The sequence below is a fragment of the Candoia aspera genome, chromosome 10 (assembly GCF_035149785.1).
Source record: "Candoia aspera isolate rCanAsp1 chromosome 10, rCanAsp1.hap2, whole genome shotgun sequence".
Taxonomy (NCBI): domain Eukaryota; kingdom Metazoa; phylum Chordata; class Lepidosauria; order Squamata; family Boidae; genus Candoia; species Candoia aspera.
In genome coordinates, this window is record NC_086162.1 from 13,494,960 (window position 1) to 13,517,446 (window position 22,487).

Consider the following 22,487-nt stretch of genomic DNA (forward strand, 5'->3'; position numbering starts at 1 on the left):
ATGGAATGAGTGTCCTGAATCACAGAGTTATACAATCTGTTTTGTACATAACAGGCAGTAGATATGGCCTCTCCCCAATACTTAAAAGATAAATGTGAATCTTTAAGCATGCATTCCATCGCATTTTGCAAGGTTCTGCCCTTTCTTTCAGCAATACCATTTTGCTGAGGGGTGTAAGGGTTAGAAAGAATTTGTTCTATCCCCTTTTCTGCTAGGAACCTTTTGAATTTGTGAGAAAGGTACTCTCCTCCTCTATCACATTGGAGTGCAGATACAGGCCTAGGGAATTTTCCATTTGCCCATGTCACAAAACCTTTAAATTTCTCAAATGCCTCATCTTTATGTTTTAAGATGTAGATGAATGTGTATCTTGACAAATCATCAATGATAGTCATTGCATACCTTGCTTGTCCAAGACTTGGAGCAAAAGGACCAATAATGTCAGAGCGTACAATTTCCAAAGGTCTAGTTGTAACTCTGTCACTGTGCTTACTCACAGGAGCTTTTAGTGTTTTGCATTCTTTGCAAACTACACAATCTAAGTATTTGTCACAGGCTTTTATCTTTAGGTCAGCACACAGCTGTGGCATTTGTGCTATATACTTGAAATTAGCATGACCAAATCTCCTGTGCATCAGGTATACACATTGGTCATGATATGGCATGTTGCCAACTGCAGCCTTGCAGCTTGGCTTCCTTGCATTTTGCACAATGTACAAGGAGTCTTTTAATATACCAGTAGCACACAATTTTCCATTTTTACATATCTCACAGCCATTTTTCTTAAATGTTATGACATACCCTGTTGCAGCCAATTGTGCCACAGATAAAAGATTTGATTGTAAATTTGGCACATACAACACACCTTTTGCAGTTTCTCCCAAGCAGGATAAATACAAGTCACCTTGTCCCATAATTTTGGTCACAGACCCATCAGCCAAAGATGCACTTTGTCTTTCAGTTTTAGACAGTGACACAAAAGAGCTTTTACAATTACATAAATGACAATTGGCCCCAGAATCTAACATCCATACATCAGAATTACCCTTCTCAGCAACCTGTGCAATTTGGGTTGTCTGAAGAGCCTTCTTCTGTGTTGCCCTTGTGTTCTTCTTCTTTGTCTTTCTACTCTTGGGTCTCAAGGCACAGTCTTTCTGCAAATGTCCAGCTGAACCACAAGTGAAGCATCGCTGGCTGGCTAGCGCTGTGGCCTCAGCTTCCTTTCCCTTCTTTTCCCTTGTTTTCTGGTACTGCAGCTTTCCAGAAGAGATGGGGGGGGGGAGATCTTTCCTCTCTCTTCTCCCATTCAGCGAGTAAGCGCTGTGTAACATACGATGGAGTGAGGTCTGCTTCAGGCATAGCCTCCAGGGTACAAATCAGCATGTCCCACATTTCATTCAGTGAGGACAGGAGGATATAGGATTTTGTGAGAGGTGTAAATTCCATTCCTCTCTCCTGCAACTCAACAAACAGCTGCTGAATATAATGCAGGTGCTCAGGAAGGCTATCTCCTTCTGCAAGATAGGCTTTGTACAGCTTTTTTGGCAGGGTAACTGTACTCCCTGCTGTTGCCTTTACATATAAGTCTCTCAAAGAGTCCCAAAGTTGCTTTGCAGACTGCATGCCTCGCACATGGACTAGCTGATTGTCCTCAACTCCCAGGATAATCTTCAGCAAAGGATCGTTACCTTGTCGTGGTGCTGGAGCTTGAGCACCTCAATGATGCCATGAGCTAAACCATGAAGGGCCACCCAAGACGGGAAGGTCATGACAGAGAGGTCAGACTAAATGCGATCCCTGGGGAAGGTAATGGCAACCCACCCCAGTATGGGGTGAAAACTAAATGGATCAGTACAACCAGAGATATGTCGGTATACCATCGGAAGATGAGACCCCCAGGTCGGAAGATGGTCAAAATGCTACTGGGGAGGAACAGAGGATGAGTTCAGCTAGCCCCAGATGTGATGACGCAGCTATCTCAAAACCGAAAGGACGGCTAGCGGCCGACGGTGCTGGTGGTGAATGGTGAATCCGATGTTCTAAGGATCAACATACCATTGGAACCTGGAATGTAAGATCTATGAGCCAGGGCAAATTGTATGTGGTTATTGGTGAGATGTCAAGATTAAAGATAGACATTCTGGGTGCCAGTGAACTGAAATGGACTGGAATGGACCACTTCACATCAAATGACCACCAAATCTACTACTGTGGACAAGAGGACCACAAAAGAAATGGAGTAGCCTTCATAATTAATAGTAAAGTGGCTAAAGCAGTGCTCAGATACAATCCAAAAAACGATAGAATTATCTCAATTCAAATTCAGGGCAAGCCATCTAACATCACAGTGATCCAAATATATGCCCCAACCACAGATGCTGAAGAAGTTGAAGTAGAGCAGTTCTATGAGGATCTGCAGCACCTACTGGACAACACGGCTAAAAGAGATGTTATTTTCATCACGGGAGACTGGAATGCTAAGGTGGGCAGTCAGATGACACCAGGAATTACAGGTAAGCATGGCCTGGGTGAACAAAACGAAGCAGGATAGAATTTTGCCAAGTCAACTCAATGTGCATAGCAACCTAAGAGACGGCTTTATACATAGACTTCACCAGATGGACAACACCGAAACCAGATTGACTACATCCTTTGCAGCCAAAGGTGGCGGACATCTATACAGTCAGTAAAAACAAGACCTGGAGCTGACTGTAGTTCAGATCACGAACTTCTTCTTGCACAATTTAGGATCAGACTAAAGAGATTAGGGAAGACCCACAGATCAGCTAGATATGAGCTCACTAACATTCCTAAGGAATATGCAGTGGAGGTGAAGAATAGATTTAAGGGACTGGACTCAGTAGATAGGGTCCCAGAAGAACTATGGACAGAAGTCCGCAACATTGTTCAAGAGGCGGCAACAAAATACATCCCAAAGAAAGAGAAAACCAAGAAGGCAAAATGGCTGTCTGCTGAGACACTAGAAGTAGCCCAAGAAAGAAGGAAAGCAAAGGCAACAGTGATAGGGGGAGATATGCCCAATTAAATGCAAAATTCCAGAGGTTAGCCAGAAGAGATAAGGAATTATTTTTAAACAAGCAATGCGCAGAAGTGGAAGAAGACAATAGAATAGGAAGGACAAGAGACCTCTTCCAGAAAATTAGAAACATCGGAGGTAAATTCCAGGCAAAAATGGGTATGATCAAAAACAAAGATGGCAAGGACCTAACAGAAGAAGAGGAGATCAAGAAAAGGTGGCAAGAATATACGGAAGACCTGTATAGGAAGGATAACAATATCGGGGATAGCTTTGACGGTGTGGTCAGTGAGCTAGAGCCAGACATCCTGAAGAGTGAGGTTGAATGGGCCTTGAGAAGCATTGCTAATAACAAGGCAGTAGGAGACGACGGCATCCCAGCTGAACTGTTCAAAATCTTGCAAGATGATGCTGTCAAGGTAATGCATGCTATATGCCAGCAAATTTGGAAAACACAAGAATGGCCATCAGATTGGAAAAAATCAACTTATATCCCCATACCAAAAAAGGGAAACACTAAAGAATGTTCAAACTATTGAACAGTGGCACTCATTTCACATGCCAGTAAGGTAATGCTCAAGATCCTGCAAGGTAGACTTCAGCAATTCATGGAGCAAGAATTGCCAGATGTACAAGCTGGGTTTAGAAAAGGCAGAGGAACTAGGGACCAAATTGCCAATATCCGATGGATAATGGAAAAAGCCAGGGAGTTTCAGAAAAACATCTATTTCTGTTTTATCAACTATTCTAAAGCCTTTGACTGTGTGGACCATAACAAATTGTGGCAAGTTCTTAGTGGTATGGGGATACCAACTCATCTTGTATGCCTCCTGAAGAATCTGTATAACGACCAAGTAGCAACAGTAAGAACATAACACGGAACAACGGACTGGTTTAAGATTGGGAAAGGAGTATGGCAGGGCTGTATACTCTCACCCCACCTATTCAACTTGTACGCAGAACACATCATGCGACATGCTGGGCTTGAGGAATCCAAGGCTGGAGTTAAAATCGCTGGAAGAAACATTAACAATCTCAGATATGCAGATGATACCACTTTGATGGCTGAAAGTGAAGAGGAACTGAGGAGCCTTATGATGAAGGTGAAAGAAGAACGTGCAAAAGCTGGCTTGCAGCTAAACCTCAAAAAAACTGGGATTATGGCAACCAGCTTGATTGATAACTGGCAAATAGAGGGAGAAAATGTAGAAGCAGTGAAAGACTTTGTATTTCTAGGTGCAAAGATTACTGCAGATGCTGACTGCAGTCAGGAAATCAGAAGACGCTTAATCCTTGGGAGAAGAGCAATGACAAATCTCGATAAAATAGTTAAGAGCAGAGACATCACACTGACAACAAAGGTCCACATAGTTAAAGCAATGGTGTTCCCCGTAGTAACATATGGCTGCGAGAGCTGGACCATAAGGAAGGCTGAGCAAAGGAAGACCGATGCTTTGGAACTGTGGTGTTGGAGGAAAATTCTGAGTGCCTTGGACTGCAAGAAGATCAAACCAGTCCATACTCCAGGAAATAAAGCCAGACTGCTCACTTGAGGGAATGCTATTAAAGGCAAAACTGAAATACTTTGGCCACATAATGAGAAGACAGGACACCCTGGAGAAGATGCTGATGCTAGGGAGAGTGGAGGGCAAAAGGAAGAGGAGCCGACCAAGGTCAAGGTGGATGGATGGATGATATTCTAGAGGTGATGGATTCGTCCCTGGGGGGGCTGGGGGTGTTGATGACTGACAGGAAGCTCTGGCATGGGCTGGTCCACGAAGTCACGAAGAGTCAGAAGCGACTAAATGAATAAACAACAACAACCCAGGATAATGGTGGCTGTAGCCCGCTCATCCTGTCTAAGTCATTCAGCACTGGGATTTGGGGGGGTTTGCTCACCAATTGGCAGCCAAAGATTCTCTCTGTGAAGATACATCTCCATCTTCAGGGCCCAATTCAAATAGTTGGTCTCTGATAGGCGCTCCAGAGGCATCACTGAGGGCTGGGAGGTAGCCATGGCTTCCACCTCTCTTAGTCTCTCAGGGTTTCAAGAGTCCCCTCTCCTTCACGTGCCCAGTTTCCTCTCAGTTGGCACTGTAGTAGATCCTTTGTCTGGGGTTAGTGGGAACTGATACTTCCAGGACGCCCCCGACATCCCTGGTTGGGGTTCTCCCACTTCATCCAAGGTGATCAACTCTGCGAGCAATTCGCTGGGTGCCGGTTGCTTTGGCTCTTCCCCGTTTTCAGATTCCTCTGCATCAGAATTGGAATTCGATTCATCCCTTGACAGGTCTCGGGATTCTGAAGGTTCTGTGGTGAGATTCAGTTCTCTGCTCTTGACCGTCGACTCAGGCACCAAGCTAGCCATCTCCTCGAGTCCCTCAGTCATGGATTTTGACTCAGCCATCGTTAACTATTTTCCCTCACAAGGGACTGATCTTGGTAGGAGCTAACGGTACAACTTTGGGGATTCGCAGCTTTATGTAATGGTTGCCTATTCTAAAACACCATCAGACTCATGAGTAGGAATTCAAAGATATCTGATTTATTAAAGAATAGTATGCAGGATCACAGAGAAAACTGAGAATGATGAAAGTGCACCAAATTCAAACTAAAAACCCTCAGTGCAAATGAAATCCCTCCCCCCATAGAATCTTCTCAAGTTCACAATCCCAGGTGCTCCTAACGGTTTCTGATGGTGTGCAGGAAAAGGCCTTGAACAGATAACATAACCCAAATACATTCCGTTGTACTGATTTCACATACAGAGCTTGGTACAAGGTCTCACAGAAGCTCCCTCCCAAACAGAAACACGCGTCAGCGCCATGGCATGTGAAACATTACGATGTATAAACTACATTGAATCAGTGAACATGACACAGGGTAGGTTACATCTAATGATCCCTGCAGTATTCTACCAGTCTCCCCACAATTTCTCACATTATGTTATAGAAAATTCTGTACAAAAAACACCCCACACAAAAGTACATTATATTAGGGGAAATTGTTCATAAAAACTATACATTAAGTAATAGTGTAAACAAAAGTGCATAGACGGGAAAAACGTGCACAAAAACAAATGCAAATTTTAGCATTACTTAAAAAAAAATCCAAACTAGTAAAACAATGAACAAAATGAACTTACAAATCAAAAAATGAGAAACAAAAACTGCAGTTGACATATTTAGTCATCCCTGTGAAACACAAGCATCCTGGATAGTTCTGAATTTAAAGAGTACAGCAACATATTCTGCAGGAACATAACTACATCATGTATTGCTATAAAAAGAAAGGAGGTCACCAAAGCAATACATTTGAGTGGTCAGCTAGAGTTTTACAAAATGGCTGCAAGCTTTCAAGTAGCCAAGCATTCTTCATCAGGCAAGATAAAAAGAAGCCAGGAAAACAAGGTGAGGAGGAGGAAAAATGTGACTATTATTGGACCCACATCGTTGCCAGGTTACATTCTGAGATGAAGTCCCCAGTTATGAAAAATGAGTTTCTTAAATACAGAGTACTGTTTGGCCACACAGCCGCCTCCAAAGTTTGCTAACCATACAGTCCGCTCTTTATAGGACCTCTGTATTAAAAAACATGAATTCCGAGTGTTAACAGTATACATTTGCAGGATATACATATCCATTGCTATGTGGGGAAAGGAGTCAAGGCAATCTTTATATTATCAAAACCAGACATAATATTGGTAATGTGTGGGGAGGGAACTTATTCAGAAGGATTCGTAAGACAAGACCCTTGTTAGTCTTCTCAAAGATCTCTAAGCCACTTTATTTTATGTACACACACACTGCACCCAAGTACCAATAATGCCAACAAGTCAGTTTGCATATGGACAATGCTCCTCTCCACAGGCTTCCTAAATTTATTTTTATTTATTTATTAAATTTTGCCACCGCCCATCTCCGTCCAAAGGGGGACTCTGGGCAGTTTACAACAGAGATAAAAGCATTAAGATACCATAAATAAATATAAATACAAATATAATATTGAGCATAAATTCAGTAGAAAATCCAGATGACGATGATAGTTGGAATATCACTCACATGTATCTAAAGGGGCCATTTTAGGGTGCTAACCGTCTCCAGAGGTGATTACTTCCCTTCCCGCCCCAAGTGAGGTGGCTAAACCAGGTCTTCAGTTGTTTTTGGAAGGCCACAAGAGGTGGAATCTGTCTTATCTCTGGGGGAAGGATGTTCCAGAGGGCAGGAGCTAAATAAATAAATACTAAACTGGCCAAGGGCAACCCAGAAATACTAGCTCCAGATGATAAATTACTCCACTGTCTGATAATCTGATCATCCACAAGTCTGGATTCACAAACATCTCTCCCTTTCCCAGATTAAGGCCACATAAACCCTAATCTGGTTGTTTTCCTCCCATACCCACAACTCTATATTAAGAATTCTATTTTAATTAATCTTTCTAATCTCATATGTTCATGTTGTGGGACATACAGAAAAAGCTCCGTTTTCTCTCCCCACCTTAGTAAATAGAGCTGGCTAAATGACAGCCACTGAAAGATCAGATGAATGCTGTAGTTTAGAGCTGCGGTCAAGGAGGAACCCATTCTTAAGGTGAAATGGGAAGCTTCTTTTATACCCTACAACCATAAAGTAAAAGAGAGCCAGTTTGGTGTTGTGGTTAAGGCATCAGGCTAGAAACCGGGAGACGGTGAGTTCTAGTTCCACCTTCGGCATGAAGCCAGCTGGGTGACCTCGGGCCAGTCACTCTCTCTCAGGCCTAGGAAGGAGGCAATGGCAAACTACTTCTGAAAATCTTGCCAATAAAACTGCAGGGACTTGTCCAGGCAGTCACCAGGAGTCAACACTGACTTGAAGGCACCAAAAACAAAAAACCAAAACCCCAACAAATTAGCATTCCTGGAATCCTTATGGTATCTGTTTCCTGACCTGGCCTATCTCAAAGAGCTGACATCAGTCTTGAAAGCCTGCCAACAGTTTCTCTCTGCCCCCTTTCTAGATAGAGTCACGGTGGGGTTATTCTCAATGTTTTTCTCATGCTTTCTGTTTCCCAAGCCTGAAATTCTCGTTTTTCCTCTTAACAGCTCATCCATCCTTTCATGAAGGTTATTTCCACATTCCTTTACAGCATCCCATCAAACACCCGGAGAGCCCTGCAAATGGTGGCTTAGTGCAATGGATGATCCATGCATCTGTCCGTCTCTCACTTAAACACACAAACACTATACTACCAGGGTTTGGGAGGATCTGTTCAGTTTTTGAAACTGGTTGCAATAGTAAGGTGTCTTTGTGTGAAAAAGTGCAAGAACATACATTTTGAGAGAGGGGGGAAGAGAAAGGGGAAAATACAAGTATGTTTGTGTGTACATGCCTGTCCGTATGAAGATGAAATAAAGCACTGGCCAGTCAATGTGCCTTTATTGTTTTTATGATTCTGTATTTTGAAAGCTGCTTTGTGCGACTTCTTTTCAGGGGTCAACTGTAATCAATATTTTTAAAAACAAGAATAAATTGCTGGGGTGTACATTGTTCCATAAAATAATAAGGGACAGATCCGTACGTGGTACACTGGCCTCATCCAGCCTCCTCTGTTATTATTCCACTCGGAATTAGCACATACTCTGCATATACACAAATGCAAATGAACCACATTCATCATCTTTTGTGCAACTTGCATAATGTACTTGAACCAAACCTAGCTTTGGGGAGGTTTTTTTTTTTTCCTTTTTCTTTTCAGAAAGCCAAAATTTAATTTCAGAAGCCTGTTGCCATCGCCTACAACCTCCAATGCTTCAGAAATGAAAGATTCTTTGTTTCCTGTGCTGGCTTTGCACCCACTGGGAATTGCTGCTCAGTGACCCTTCACCAACATCCCCCCCAAACACACTTCGCAGATGATGTTCTTTTGACCAAGGGCACACGCTATGCATTATGTGCCCCATACACAGATCAGCCCAAGGCATCTTTTGAAGCGGCCCCTCGACCAACACAATTTTAAACAGTTTTTAAGCAAAGTTTTTAATTGGAGCGTAGAAAGCAAAGCGGTTGGGAATAAGTGAAAAATTGAAATCAACATGGACCAATTGATTTGCTTTTCCATTCAGTCCCAAAGGAATGTATTGAGGCAGCAACAGATACCAGCAGGCAAAATTTTCATTATTCCAGTTGGTACTGATTTGTTCCTTATTCATGCCACTGAGGAAAGCTGTCCCACATCAACAGCACTGGAAGACCTATCATCAGTTGCACTGTTAATTGGCCATTTTAGCTCAATTAAAAGGTGACCATCACACAACGTAAGATGGAGGCAACTACCAGTGGAAAAACTTTTTTCAAGGTTCTGGCACAATGCAACGTGCAGGGCATTGTGGGTAAATGTTAGGGACCGCTCCAGTTCAAATAATGGATGCAGATCATCACTGAAACAATCCAATTCAAATAGATGATCCAATTCAGAAAATTGGTCTCATCTGATTCAGATGTCTGAATCTAACCATCAAAGCAGGTTATTGTGATTCAGCCTTCCAAATCAGTTTAGGAAAAAACACTTTTTGCACTTTAACCAATTGTCGGATGTATCCAGTTCAACTGTATTCAATTCAATTCTTTGCAGCATTCCACTGCTTTGATTCAGAAGGCTATTGGATCTAGATTTAGAGCTCTGATGAAATTGAAACTCCAAACCAAGCTTCACATTTACCATGGCAAAAACAGAGAACACCATCAACATTCATCCTGTTGCCACCATCACAGTAAAAAAAAAAGAAAAAAACAAATTCAAGAAACAGTAACAATATATATGAGTAAGGAAACAAATGTAATTTCTACAAATCCGTAATTAAATGAGTAACAAAAATAAACTGAATACTGAAAGGGGAGAAAAAAATCACATACAAACCTTTAAAAAGTGATCAATTCCCATTGTGTGCTTGGTTAACTGAAAAGATTTCAATTTAGCACACCCCTATCTAGTTTTAATAGCATAACCTTAGATAAGCCATCTTCGGTATGGCCAACAGCCCATCTATGGCAGCATTCTGTTACTAGGGGTCCCCTACATGCATGGACTTCATCTCCTAAAATTCTCAGTAAAGGCTGTGTAGATTGGCAGGTGAACTTGGATATCTGGAGACACTTCGTGGCTGAATTAGGTCCATTCTGATAAGTCATGTACATGGACAAGAGGAATGACCTTCTCCCACAGTTCCTCTCCAGCAGCTTATATAGGAGGTATATTAATTAGTTCTCAGATGTATAAAGATTCAGGAGCTACTTATATACACAACAAGCTGAAAGCTCCTGTGTTATCAGCAAGGAGATTCACCTTCCCCCGTGTGAGAAAGGCAGTTAGAAATATCAGTAAAGTCTTCCTGCTAGTGTACCTTGAGATAAATTGGTTCTAGAAGGAAAATAATTCAATTGCTGCAATTCTTTTAACTCCACAAATTTCTTCTCAATAAATCTTGCTAAAGAGAACTCTGTGAGAACAGTGCTCAGAAAAGAGTTACTTTCTGGTTCGGCGGTGCCAAACAGCCTGGCATGCAATCTGCCTATGAACCAGAAGGCAGTGCATGGCCATCAAGACTAACAGCCACCAATTGTCTGACGTTCCATGAATTGGTCCAGGCTTCTTTTGAAACCAAGATGACCATCACTGTATGCAATGGCAGCAAATTCCACAATTTAAGGCCATGTTGTGTAAAGAGTTTCTTTTTATTAGTCCTGAATTGTTATACAGTTAGAGATGACTCTGAGTTAGAGATGACCCTGGGGGTAGGGGAAAATATCTCTATCCATATTTTCCATACCATATATGACTACAAGCAGTCCTTGTTTAGCAACTCACTTGGGCCGCCTCGCTTGGGGCGGAGAGGGGAATAGATCTACATGGGGATGGCTGCTATAGACCACTCCTCCCACACTTGGACTGCTTTAGATTCTTGTGCCACCTGGACTTTTTATTTTTTACTTTTATTTATATTATTATTCTAATTTTATATTGTGGATTTTATAATTGTTGTTTTAATTGATTCCTGTAAACTGCCCAGAGTCCCCCGAAGGGAGGAGATGGGCGGGAACCAATTGGATAAACAAACAAACAAACAAACAAATAAATAAACTGCCTCATTTAGCAACCATTCGCAGTTACAACAGTGATGAAAAGGTAACTTTATGACCAATCCTCGCATTTACAACCTTTGCAGGTCTGTAAAGCAAAGGAAAGCTGAAGTAAGATCAAAAGCACAATGTGGTTTCACTTAGTAACTGCTTCTCTTAACGACTTAGTTGCCAGTCCCAACTGTGGTTGCTAAACAAGGACTACCTGTGCATATCTTTATTTGATTTCTTCTTACCTACCTTTGCTCTAAGCTACACAGACAAATGTTGTGGTCTTTCCTTTAAACCCTACAATAATTTCTGTTGCCTTTGTCTGCACCATGGAACATACTCATTTTCTCAAAAAAGGATATGTCCCCTTCTTTTAGGTTACAGGTATGTTAGATCAGGTCTCTGCTTGTGTTTCTTCCTCAACTTCAAAACGGAGCTTGCCGGCTGCAGTGTAAAATGCTGCACTGTGCATCCTGAAACATCTCAATTATCAGAAGGCATGCATCAACACACACTGCACATTAATATTCAGATTAAAAACACCCCCCACCTAACCTAATAAATTAATTTCCAGAAATCCAGGCAAATGGGTCGGAGCCTGAAGAATGCTATCTCCAACCTCAGTGTGCTGATGGTCCTGAAATGTCTTTAAAAATACATTATGCTATGACCAAGGCAAAAGGTCAGACAGGTAATTTGGTCACCCAAGCACAGTCCCTGTTCGTTTTCTTTAAATCCTTACGCAGTTCAATGAGGCTGTAATTTCTTTGTCTCCCAGGATGTCTCACACCTACACAGGCAGCCAAGCAAGCCAGCAGCTATATATTACAGGCTTCAAAATGAGCAGCATAGTGAAGACATAGCAGGAGTTCTTTCTCTCCCCAAGTCCATGTGAGAGAGAATTCCATCTTGTGCAAGCTGCCCACATCCAGGAGCTCCTTGCCAGCTCTAACTCATTTTCTGCACCACACCCACCAAAGGCAGTTTGAAAGGCTGGCAATCCCAAACCAGCAAAGCTGCAGCCATGTTTCAGTTCCGCCTCGCCTCTTTCTTAAGCCTCTGGGTGCCCAGGACCAACGAGAAAGTGCCAAACGGGGTCAGCAAGGTAGAGGCTGCCCTGCCCAAGGCCAAAAGGCCATTTCAAGGAAATAGACGCATTGCTAAATTCAACATGCCTTACGGTATGAGAAACGAGGCACAACAAAGCAGGCACCGACTCCTGACTGTTCTTTTTCCAAAGCGAGAATAAAAACCGCACAGGTACCCCTAAAAACACACCGGTGCCCATCCTAAACCCCATGCCAGCCCATTCGCATGCACAGACTCAGACTTTGGATACAAAAGTTTCCCGGTTTGGCACCCTTTTAAAAATTAATCCAGACAAAGGGAGCAAAGCTGGTCCTGAGTTTTCCTACCTGTCCTGGGCTACCTGCCTCCAGGTGTGAAGGGGTCCCCATGAAAAAGCCACGTGGGGGATCCAGGGGCCCCAGACCAATGTCCAAGAGAAGTCCAAAGGCACCGGAGGCCCATTTCGATCCAGTCGACATTTCACTGCCAAGGTGGCGAGGCGGCGAGGCAGCTTGGCAGCTCGCGGCCAATTCCTCCCACCCTCTCCCTCTCCCCCACCCCTTCCAGGCAAGATAGCAGTCAACATTATTTCCTTGGCCCGGGTTCAAATCAATCAGCATAGGAAGTGCTGTGCTCCCTAAATGCAACTCCCTGCATTTGGTAGAAAAGGAAAATCCAGGATGAAGCAGTTTGCCATATTAAAACAAAACAAACAGGTGCCCAAATCAAGGATCTGCAGTTCATTCTACTCCCCCACCCCCTGGTCTTCTGCATTTCTCCTCTGAAATATACATGGCCATGTGCATGTTCTCCCAGCTTTCCATGGCATCTCTGCCAAGCAGCCTTGGCAAGCCTCCAGCCTGTACCAGTTTTATTCTCTCCCTCCCTCTCTCCCTCTGTCTCACAGCCTCCCTGCCAACCTCCATCCCAACGGCCGCGATCCTCTCCCCCACCCTCTTCTTTGCTGCTTGTCGGAAACCAGAAACTGAGCCAAAAATGAGAGAGAAAATGTTGAAAGAGCCGAACATTCACAGCCACTACTTTATTTTTTTTTCCAAAAAAAAGAAGAAGAGAGAGGAGAGAAGAGGAGAAAGAACAGAGCCCAAGTAAAAGCTTACCCCCTTGGGTAGGCGGTTCTCGGTTCCCTTCAGGACTAGGACCCGCCCGGGCTTTTTGGATGCCCGCTTTGTGCCCTCTGACTTCAGGAGGCTCAGGGGTGTGAGGAAGGGGATGGAGGAGGTCAGACAATGCATGCCCAGGAGGCTACTGTCAGAAGGCTGGAGATTTTTGTCTCCAAATGGTGCCAGGTTCTTCCCACCCTTCTGCCATCAGGAGAATGGGCAGCATAACAACCCCTTGTTTTTTTATATGGCATCAGCTTGCTGAGGTGCAATGCATCATGGGACAGGGAGAAAGAAAGGAGGAGGGAGAAGGAGATAGAAGGGAGAAGAGAACAAATTTACCTTTAAAGATGCCAATTTCCTTCCATTATTTTTTAAAACAAACATCCATGTTCAAAATTAGCCGAAAAATTAGCAAGAGAAACTTAACTCCCCAAATAGCTCAAAGTAGAGACAAAATTGGATCCTCCACTCTTTCCCTTTACGTGCTATTTCACAATCAAGCATTTTTTTCCCAAACTGAGTCATAAAGTGTGATGTCACATGACCGTTCCGCTTAGCAACAGCAGTTCTGGCAAGCCCCAGTTACTGTCATTAAGTGAATCACCATGGGTCATTAATTGAGGACCTCACATGACCACGACTTCCAACTTCCTCATTGACTTTGCTTGTCCGAAGCCAGCAGGGAAGGTCACAAATCATGATCATGTGAGCACAGGATGCTGAGATTGTTGGAAATCCAGGCTGGTTGCTGAGCCTCTGGATCATGGTCATGTGACCGCAGGGGCGCTGCAATGGCCGGAACTCTGAGGACCAGTTGTAAGTGCTACTTATTCAGCACCATTGCAAGTTTGAACAGTCACTGAACAAGTGGTTGTCAATTGAGGACCACCTGTAATGTAAAGCCTGAAGTAGGCATTGTGTTTAAAAAATGTCAAAATTCTCCCCAAATCCAGCAACCCTCCCCCAAGCTCACTGCAGTCTCCCTATCCACCACCAAAATGTTACGTGTTGGCTTGGGGCCACTCAAAGATTGTACTCTCCTGTACTAAAAAATGGCCACATTATTTATTCCAGATTGTTGCCTCTCAGCAATATACACAGTACAAATTAAAGAACCATTCCTTCTAATACAACTCACGTTTCAAGTTTTCCGCTTCTATGGAAGATTAAAAAGTGAACCTCCATTCATGAGCTAGGATATGAATGGACATCAGCTCACACTTGCATTTTTTTTTGTTCTTTCTTTCATATGAACTAGGAAATCTTCCATTAACATTCATATTCCAATCAATTCAAGCCAGGACATTATATCCTAGGAACAGGCCAGTTTATTTACCCAACTTTAAACTTGCTTTAATAATCCAGATTGCTGTAGAACTGCTATGATTTCTTGGCTCAGATGAAATGGAAATTCATTTCAACATCAGGAGTTGCTAACTGCTTTACCCCAATTCTCTATGCAGTTTCTTCCAAAATTGGACTGGAAGGAGCAAGCTAGGAATGAACAGGTTATACTGGAATAAGTTGTGTACAATGGAAGACTGCCATGCTGGACAGAATCAACCAAGGATGCTGACCTGTGAAGGACTTGATAAATTGCCTATTTCACTGGTTGCACGGGAACTGTGCTTCTTATATGAATGTTAAATGCCTAGCAGGCAACAACACACAACTTGTGACTTGCATGAAATGTAGTCCTCTGCTGGAGTAACAGCTAACCTTACCAGGTGACCTGAACCCTGGAGCAAAACAGGTGAAAGCATCAATAATGAGAACCAATCAGTGTTTGATGAAGACCAGGAAGACCCAGGTTCAACGTCTACCTTCAGCCACTGAAGTCAACCGCTGGACTGGTCCCTCTCTCTCAGCCTAAAAGTCAGTGTGATGAAGCAGTTGGACTAGGAATGGGGAGACCCATCCTCAGCCACAAAAAATCACTGGGGACTTTGGACCAGTTCCTCTCTCTCAGCCCAACCTCCCATCCAGCATTGCGCTTGGGGGAATAAAATGAGCTTTTGGAGGAAAGGCAGGATATAAATCTAACCAACAAATAAAAGAACAATTAGCCAGTGCCAATCATGAAGTGTTCTTCTCCCAATAGCAGCGCATTATGAAAATTCAAGACAACACTTTCACCTTCTGGCTGTTATACCAGCTCTTTTCAGGCAGACCAGTCACATTCCTCCTGGCCAGCAGCAGATTGTGGGAAATGAAGAATCTGGTATGGTATTGATACTGGGAGACAGCTTGGGAAGTTTTCTGAAAAAACCTTACCCTACTTTCTTTAGTGGTTGTTTGCTTTGAAACAAAATATTTGTTTGATCACCTTAGGACAAACATTGCATCAGAGCCATGGAGTAAGTCATAAACTTACAACCCCCAAACCATGCAGTATTTGTTTCTTCCAAGATCTGCTCCAGTGTGTTTTGGTTTGCTGTTTATTCTAATTATGTTGTTTTCATTTTCAGTGTCTTGCTGATAGAGCATTTGGTTAAATACTTTTTAAAAAGAACTACTGGAGGCAGGTAAGATTATCACTGCAAAGAGAGAATTACTTCCAGACATATCAACTAACTGCACTCAACCTTTATTCCTCTTCTAAACAAAGAGTCAATATGACTACATTCTCTTCTCTTCTGCCTGGCCATTATCTACCAGTCAAAGTCCAATTTGCATACTGCAAGATGAATGGCCTGAAACTATTTCTTGCATTCCTTCAACTCAATTTGATCCATCCTCATGCTTGAACTGGTAAAAAAAACCATGAGGGAGTTTGCCAGAGAAGAGATTCTGCCAATCCAAAATGATTTTCCAGGGCAACTTTCTCCCTATAAAGGACAGAGAAATGTTAAGAACAGTGTTTCTCAACCTTGGCAGCTTGAAGATGTGTGGATTTCAACTCCCAGAATTCCCTAGCCACCCCTGCTGGCTCGGGAATTCTGGGAGTTGAAGTCCACACGTCTTCAAGTTGTCAAGGTTGAGAAACACTATTTAAGAGTAACATCATGGTTGGAAACTCATAGTTTTTTTTTTTACTTAAAAACTATGCCATGTACATTTTGTATGCTATAAACAGCTGCTCTCACACACACTCATTCCAATCGAGAGCCAGTTTGAGAGCCAGTTTGGTCTAGTGGTTAAGACACCAGGCTAGAAACCAGGAGACTGTGAGTTCTAATCCTGCCTTAGACATAAAAGCTGGCTAGGTGACTTTGGGCCAGTCACTCTCTCAGCCCAACCCACCTCACAGGGTTGTTGTTGTGGGGAAAAGAGGAGGAAGGAGTATTAAGCATGTTCCTTGCCTTGAGTTATTTATAAAAATAATAAAGGTGGGATTAAAAAAATAAAAAAATTGCATGGTTTGAGCGATGCTGTATTATTTGTAATGTGACTATTACATCTATGCATCAATGCATTTTTAAACTACAAAAAATAGGGGAGGGTAGTAGTCAATGTGCAAGAAAAATTCCCACCTCTTACCCCAGATAAGGAAGTGAATAATCAGATTATATCTGGAAATTTTCCTAAGGTAAAGATTTCCTTTTCATGGACATAAACATTTTTTGCTTGTTGATGTTCAACATACGCCCAGAGTTCCTCTTTAGACACCTGTTGCAATAATAACAGTAGCTGTACTAGGCAGAGACTTTTCCAGACTGGATTGTACTGCAGAGTATCTAACAGACTGAGAACAAGCCACAGTGCAAAGGAAGGAAATGAATTCAGTGCTGCTAACCAAGATTTCTGCTTGTTTGAAAGACAAGGAAGAGAGGAAAAGGAAGTTAAAAAAAAAAAAAACTTTCTTCAAGAGAAACCTGCCAAATAGGAAAGGCTGAGATATTATAGAACTGTCCTTTATTGCACAGCTTGGGGGAAGGATCAGGGTTTCCCAATTAGGGTTCCGTGGCACCCTCGGGTTCCATGAGAGGTCCCAAGGGGTTCCCTGGGAGATCATGATTTATTTAAAAAATTATTTCAAATTCAGGCATCTTCACATTAAAGAGGTAAGTTTCATTCTTTATTTTTTGGTTTAAGAACTCTGTTAGTGCATCTATACAGGCCTACACATGAAACGAATACAATAATTTTGTAACTTCTGGCCTATGTTTAAGCCTGAATGTGCAGGGGTTCCCCGGGGCCTGGAAAATATTCCAAGGGTTCCTCCAGGGTCAAAAGGTTGAGAAAGGCTGATGTAGATAAATTGAGCAAAGGCCACACAATCTGCTACAAGATTCCAAAGTCCAGAAGAAGTGTTACATTGGTGGTTCCTATTGCAGCACATCATGTTTAGCAATGGATTGTAAAACAACCTATGGCTAGTTGAATAAATTTCCACCCTATCCCTTTATTTATTTGTTTCCTTTTTCATGCTGCTTATTTCTCACACATTGTGAGCAGCTTACATCAACTGACTCATGGAGAAAATCTATCCATGTGGTTGTGAAGAGTTGACACCGACTTGATGGCCCATAATCAATCTCAGCAACTGACATAACATAGCAACAAAAAGCAAGACAAAGCAGTGGAAATCACTAACAGAAACAATTTGATTCACTCACCTGTCCTCATATGCTCTTTTGTGTTCACACATTATGCTAAGTCGCTGAGAAATTAAAAGCAACATTTTCCAGTCTGCTGTCCCAGAGATTCTCATCCACAGCACCCTATAGATTCAACCAGAATACTGCAAGCATGTAATCCTGTAATCTAAAAATGACAGAAAATGCCATTTTGGCAAACACTGATGGGTTAGCTATTCCTGTGTTAGTAAGGAACATGACAACTTAATTTTTTTCTAATGGGGTGGGAAAAGAGCCATTTAACTGTCTCTTTCCCAAAGGAGAGGTGGTGGGAATGCACTCAGAGGCTCCGGGATGAAGGAGATTATTGAGATCCTTTCTACTCTGGATTCAAGCATGGACATGGGAAAGAAACAGCTTGGGTTGCTGTGATAGATGAGCTACATCTAGAGGGTGGGAGTGTGTCCCTCCTGAGACCTCTCAGCCTTTTGGGTCAGAAATCAGGGGCACTGTTTTACAGGGGTTCAACTCCTATTTTAGTGGGTGGTTCCAAGTTTAGTAATGAGTGAAGAGCAGTCAAACCCATGGTTGCTTCAATGAGATGGTTCAGCTCTCTTTCTACTGCGATTCAACATCTACATGGTGTCACTGGGTCATCCATTGACCTGTAAAGCCTAGCTCCATTCAGGGATCATCTCCTGCAAGCAGAATCTGTGTGGAATGCAGGGAGGAGATGCTCAGGGTTCTGCCCTTATGGGAAGTCAAGGGGGTGTGGACCCGAGGTAATCGTTCTTCGTGATGGTCCCCACTTTATCAAATACTGTACTTCCAAAAGTATGTTTGACATCCCCTTGCTGACCTGCAGCCAGTTTATCAAATTGAACATGCTTTGGATAAACATGAAAATCTATCCCTATTTCATAATTCTAGGCTAATGAGAATCAAAGCCAGGATAAACAAGAAAAAAGTTCTTTATATATTAATTTATAAATGGAAATTCAACTGCCTGCCATAAGTCACGGTTTAAAGAGAGAAAAATCATTAGATGGGATAGCTCTGCTGGCCATTTGGGCTGGCTTCTCCAGCTTCTGAAAGCACATATTGCTAAATGTCACCTGCTCAGGGGCAGAAATGCCCTGTTTGTGAATAAGGTAACTAATACCAGGGTAACCCTTGATCTACCTAGCTCAGTGTGGTTCAGTGGAAATGACCTGTTCAAGATTCCAGAGATGCTTTCACCTTCTTGAAGGTGCCAGGAACTGAATTCAGGACCATGTGAACGCAAAGCACCTTGCTTCTCACCAAGATAAACAAGATGATGGACTATTAAGACTTCTGATCTGATCCAGCAAGATTCTTCTTACATTTAGAGCCCAGTACGGCCATATCCATGCCTAGTGACTTCTTTTAGATTAAATCCTCGATCTGAACAAAAACAAAATGCCTCCCCAATGTGGATGGGCACGCCTTTGCTTCAAATAAACTCAGCATAAAACAGCTGGTCCCTCATACGAACAGCAAATGGGCCAAAAATATGCCCAGCCTTTAATTGTTCCCAACTCCTCCACGCCCTGGTGCTACTGCCTCATAGTCATAACTGTGCTTGCCATGTTTCAGGAATCATCTTGTTCCAAAGGTACTTGGGGAGACAGCAGAAGACAAGGAGGGGGAGGAAGGCTGCTGGGCATCCCTCCAAGTCTTTTATTCCTCTGTCTCCTAGCAACAGTATCCGTTGCCATGGAAAGCGCAGTATGCTCCATCCCAATCAGCACATGGGGAGCAGCTAGGGTATCATTCCATAGCATAGGCTCTTGGCACATGTTCAGAATGTAAACAGAGATGACTTTGGGTCAGGAAGAACAGCTGGGAAATCAGCAAACCACAGACATTCACGCACACCATATTGTACACACAGCTCTCATTCCTGAGCAAGAGACTGCCAACTGCAGAGGGAATGCAGGGGTAGTAACACTGTTTCCCAATAGCCGATAGCTGTGAAATGCATGGTGTATTCTCTGAAGGTCAAGACACTAACCTTTTAGAGTGGGGGGGGGGAGGGAAGAGGAGCAAATAACTCAATTTGGCTTTCAAAGTCCAGTGGCAGAGGCCTCTTCTTCAGAGTCAGCATCTTCACCCTTCCCAGGTGTATCTGTATGCACTTACAGCATTTTATTTTATTTTTATTTTATTTATTTTACTTTTATTTATTTCACACTATTTATAAGCTGCCCCAATCTATATTAGACACTGGGCAGTATACAACAGTGCCATATGCAATAAAAATCACCATTTGGTGCAGGGATGGACCACATTTTGCTGGTGAGATACCACATTTAACATGTCTTTCGAAGGGAGGTTTGTAGTGAACCAAGTGGGCAGAATCAGGAATGTTTGATTTTTCTCAGAAGCTTGGGGTGGGTTCTTCATTGTGCTTAAGCCACTGAGGTCTCCTACAGAGTTTGTGTTTTCTGCCCCAATATTATGGGTACGTTTGGAGTGGTTTTCGGTGGTTGAGAGGGGAGGATCTCAGAGCCACTTAAAAAAAAAAAGGGGGGGGGGTTGGATGACTGGACCCAGCCCTGGGGCTGTGTGTTGCTGAGCCCTGCTCTGTTGCAGGCTTGGCTGACAGGGAGGTGAGTGTCTAACAAAGTGGGACTTCTCCAACCTGTGTGGAAGAAAATAAATTCCAAGGTTTATAAAAGCATAAAAACTTTGGCTTGGGACATAGACCTATTTATTTATTTATTTAAACTAGACAACCCTGACCCATGGGGTCATAGTTTCAGAGATATTTCCTTACCAGATTCCTCAAGGCCTTCCATAATGGCAGAGCTTCTAACGTACTGCCTTCACTGGAAACATTATTAAAAATACAGGGAGATATTCAGAGATGTATCTGCCTTGAAAAAACCCATGTCATTCATACACAGTCAAACATCAGGAGTAGACCACAGGAAATGTTTTATGTCATTTTGTATTATGTCATAAAATGTTTTATGGTACTTTTTATGTCATAAAATGGTTTATGAAATCTGCCAAACTTCAATTCCACAGGAGTCATGGGTCCCGGATTTTGGACTCATTCGGTAAGTTAGCCCATTTGAAGTACTTTGGTTCAAAAATGGTTGGCCTATGACACACCACTGCACTCAGTTAAAGGTTACAAAGTATCAAACAGACACAAGAGTTTTAGTAGTATATAGATTGTGCATAACTTGTCTTTCAGGAGATCTTCCCAAAATGGCTTACAAACAGTGCACACCCCATCCCCTGAAAGTACAAACTTGGGGATACACCACAAAGCCAATGCTCACACTGGTCTGTGAATAAAGTACAAGAATAAAAGGCTTTTGTAAATGAGTAAATGAGTGGATCTTAAGTTTGCCTAAAGCTGTTCTTTGGGAAGAGGAGGGAGATATTTTTCCCCTCCTAATCAGCTTCCCTCCTGCTAGGGCTAATACTTTTCAAAGTCTTGCTTATTTGCTGGAACATACAACGGAGGTGGGGCAGGGAATATGGGCAAAAGAACAGAAAAGCCGGTGCTGCGAATGGGGAGACCGAAGTCCCAAGTTCGGGGGCAGCAGGGCATCTTGCACAAAGTGTAAAGGTCTTAGGATTGCAAACCTAGAAGCTGTCGCACTGCTGGAAGTCAATTCGGAGCGCCCGGTTCCTTTTGCAACACGGGCACAGAAGGAACTGAAACTGGCCCAACTCCTCCAAGGCACGTCGGGGGGTGGGGCGTGCATTTATTTGGGGGCGCCCATTCCATTCTTTGGGGACAGGGGTTTTTCGAGGAGGGCAGGGAAGGAAAGAGAGCCAGCGTCCTGCTGAGCAAAAAACGGGGAGCGAGGGGCGAGCAGCCCCCGGAAGTCGCCTCGCCTTTGCTCCTCTCGGCGCATGACTTCGCTGCCAACCGCTCGGACCCCCCGCGCCCAACGGGGCAGGGGCTGCGTCGCGGGCGCCAAGCGAGGAAAGCTGGGACCGGATCAGCGCGTCTTCGGAGGCAGAGACCCCACGGGTCCCCGAGACCCGCAGCCCGAACTCAGCGCGCGCATTCACACGCACCCAGCCCCGCCTTGTGTTTTCCAGCTGCCCTGAATTTCAACGCCCACCGTGCCTAGTCAGCGAGGGACGATGGGAGTTGAAGTCCAACAGAGCTCTCAAGCACCAGCCCGGGACTCCCCAACTCTTCCACGCGGACACTGCGAGGGCCCTCGGCGCGGGGTACCTTGGACTGCGATGGCCTCGGATCTGCCCGACAGAGCCTCCTCCCGGCTCGGCAACTCCGTTTGCCCAGGCATCGCGGCGCACGCGACTCACGAAGAAGCCCCCCGCCGTCCACGTGCGACCCTTTAACCGCTTCGCAGAGCCGGCGTGCTGCGCGGGCCAGCTGGGGAGGGCGGGGCCGAGCAGAGGGGCGTGACGTAAGCCCTTGGGGCGGGGCTGTTGGCCTTTCCGGTGCGGGAGGGGGCGACCCAGGAATAGGAAAGCCTGCGATCGCGACGTAACTCTTAGTTTAGTCCGCACTGTTGGCATCCCGACGCACGCGTAACTTCCCCGTGTGTCCCCTCCCCCATGCGGCTCCTTGTAAACCTGCGTGACGCTAGGGATGCAGCTGGTACCTTGGCCA

The 22,487-nt window shown here is 43.7% G+C and overlaps 1 protein-coding gene across 1 annotated transcript in view; it reads right to left on the reverse strand.

The window, feature by feature from the left end:
- Window positions 1–22,261, reverse strand: part of LOC134503707 (mitochondrial peptide methionine sulfoxide reductase-like) — a 55,750-nt gene extending 33,489 nt beyond the window's left edge. The window contains exon 1 of the mRNA XM_063312608.1: window positions 22,086–22,261. Within this exon, the coding sequence (XP_063168678.1) occupies window positions 22,086–22,158 (73 nt within the window). The 5' untranslated portion in view covers window positions 22,159–22,261. The remainder of the gene's footprint in view (window positions 1–22,085) is intronic.
- Window positions 22,262–22,487: the final 226 nt, after the last annotated feature.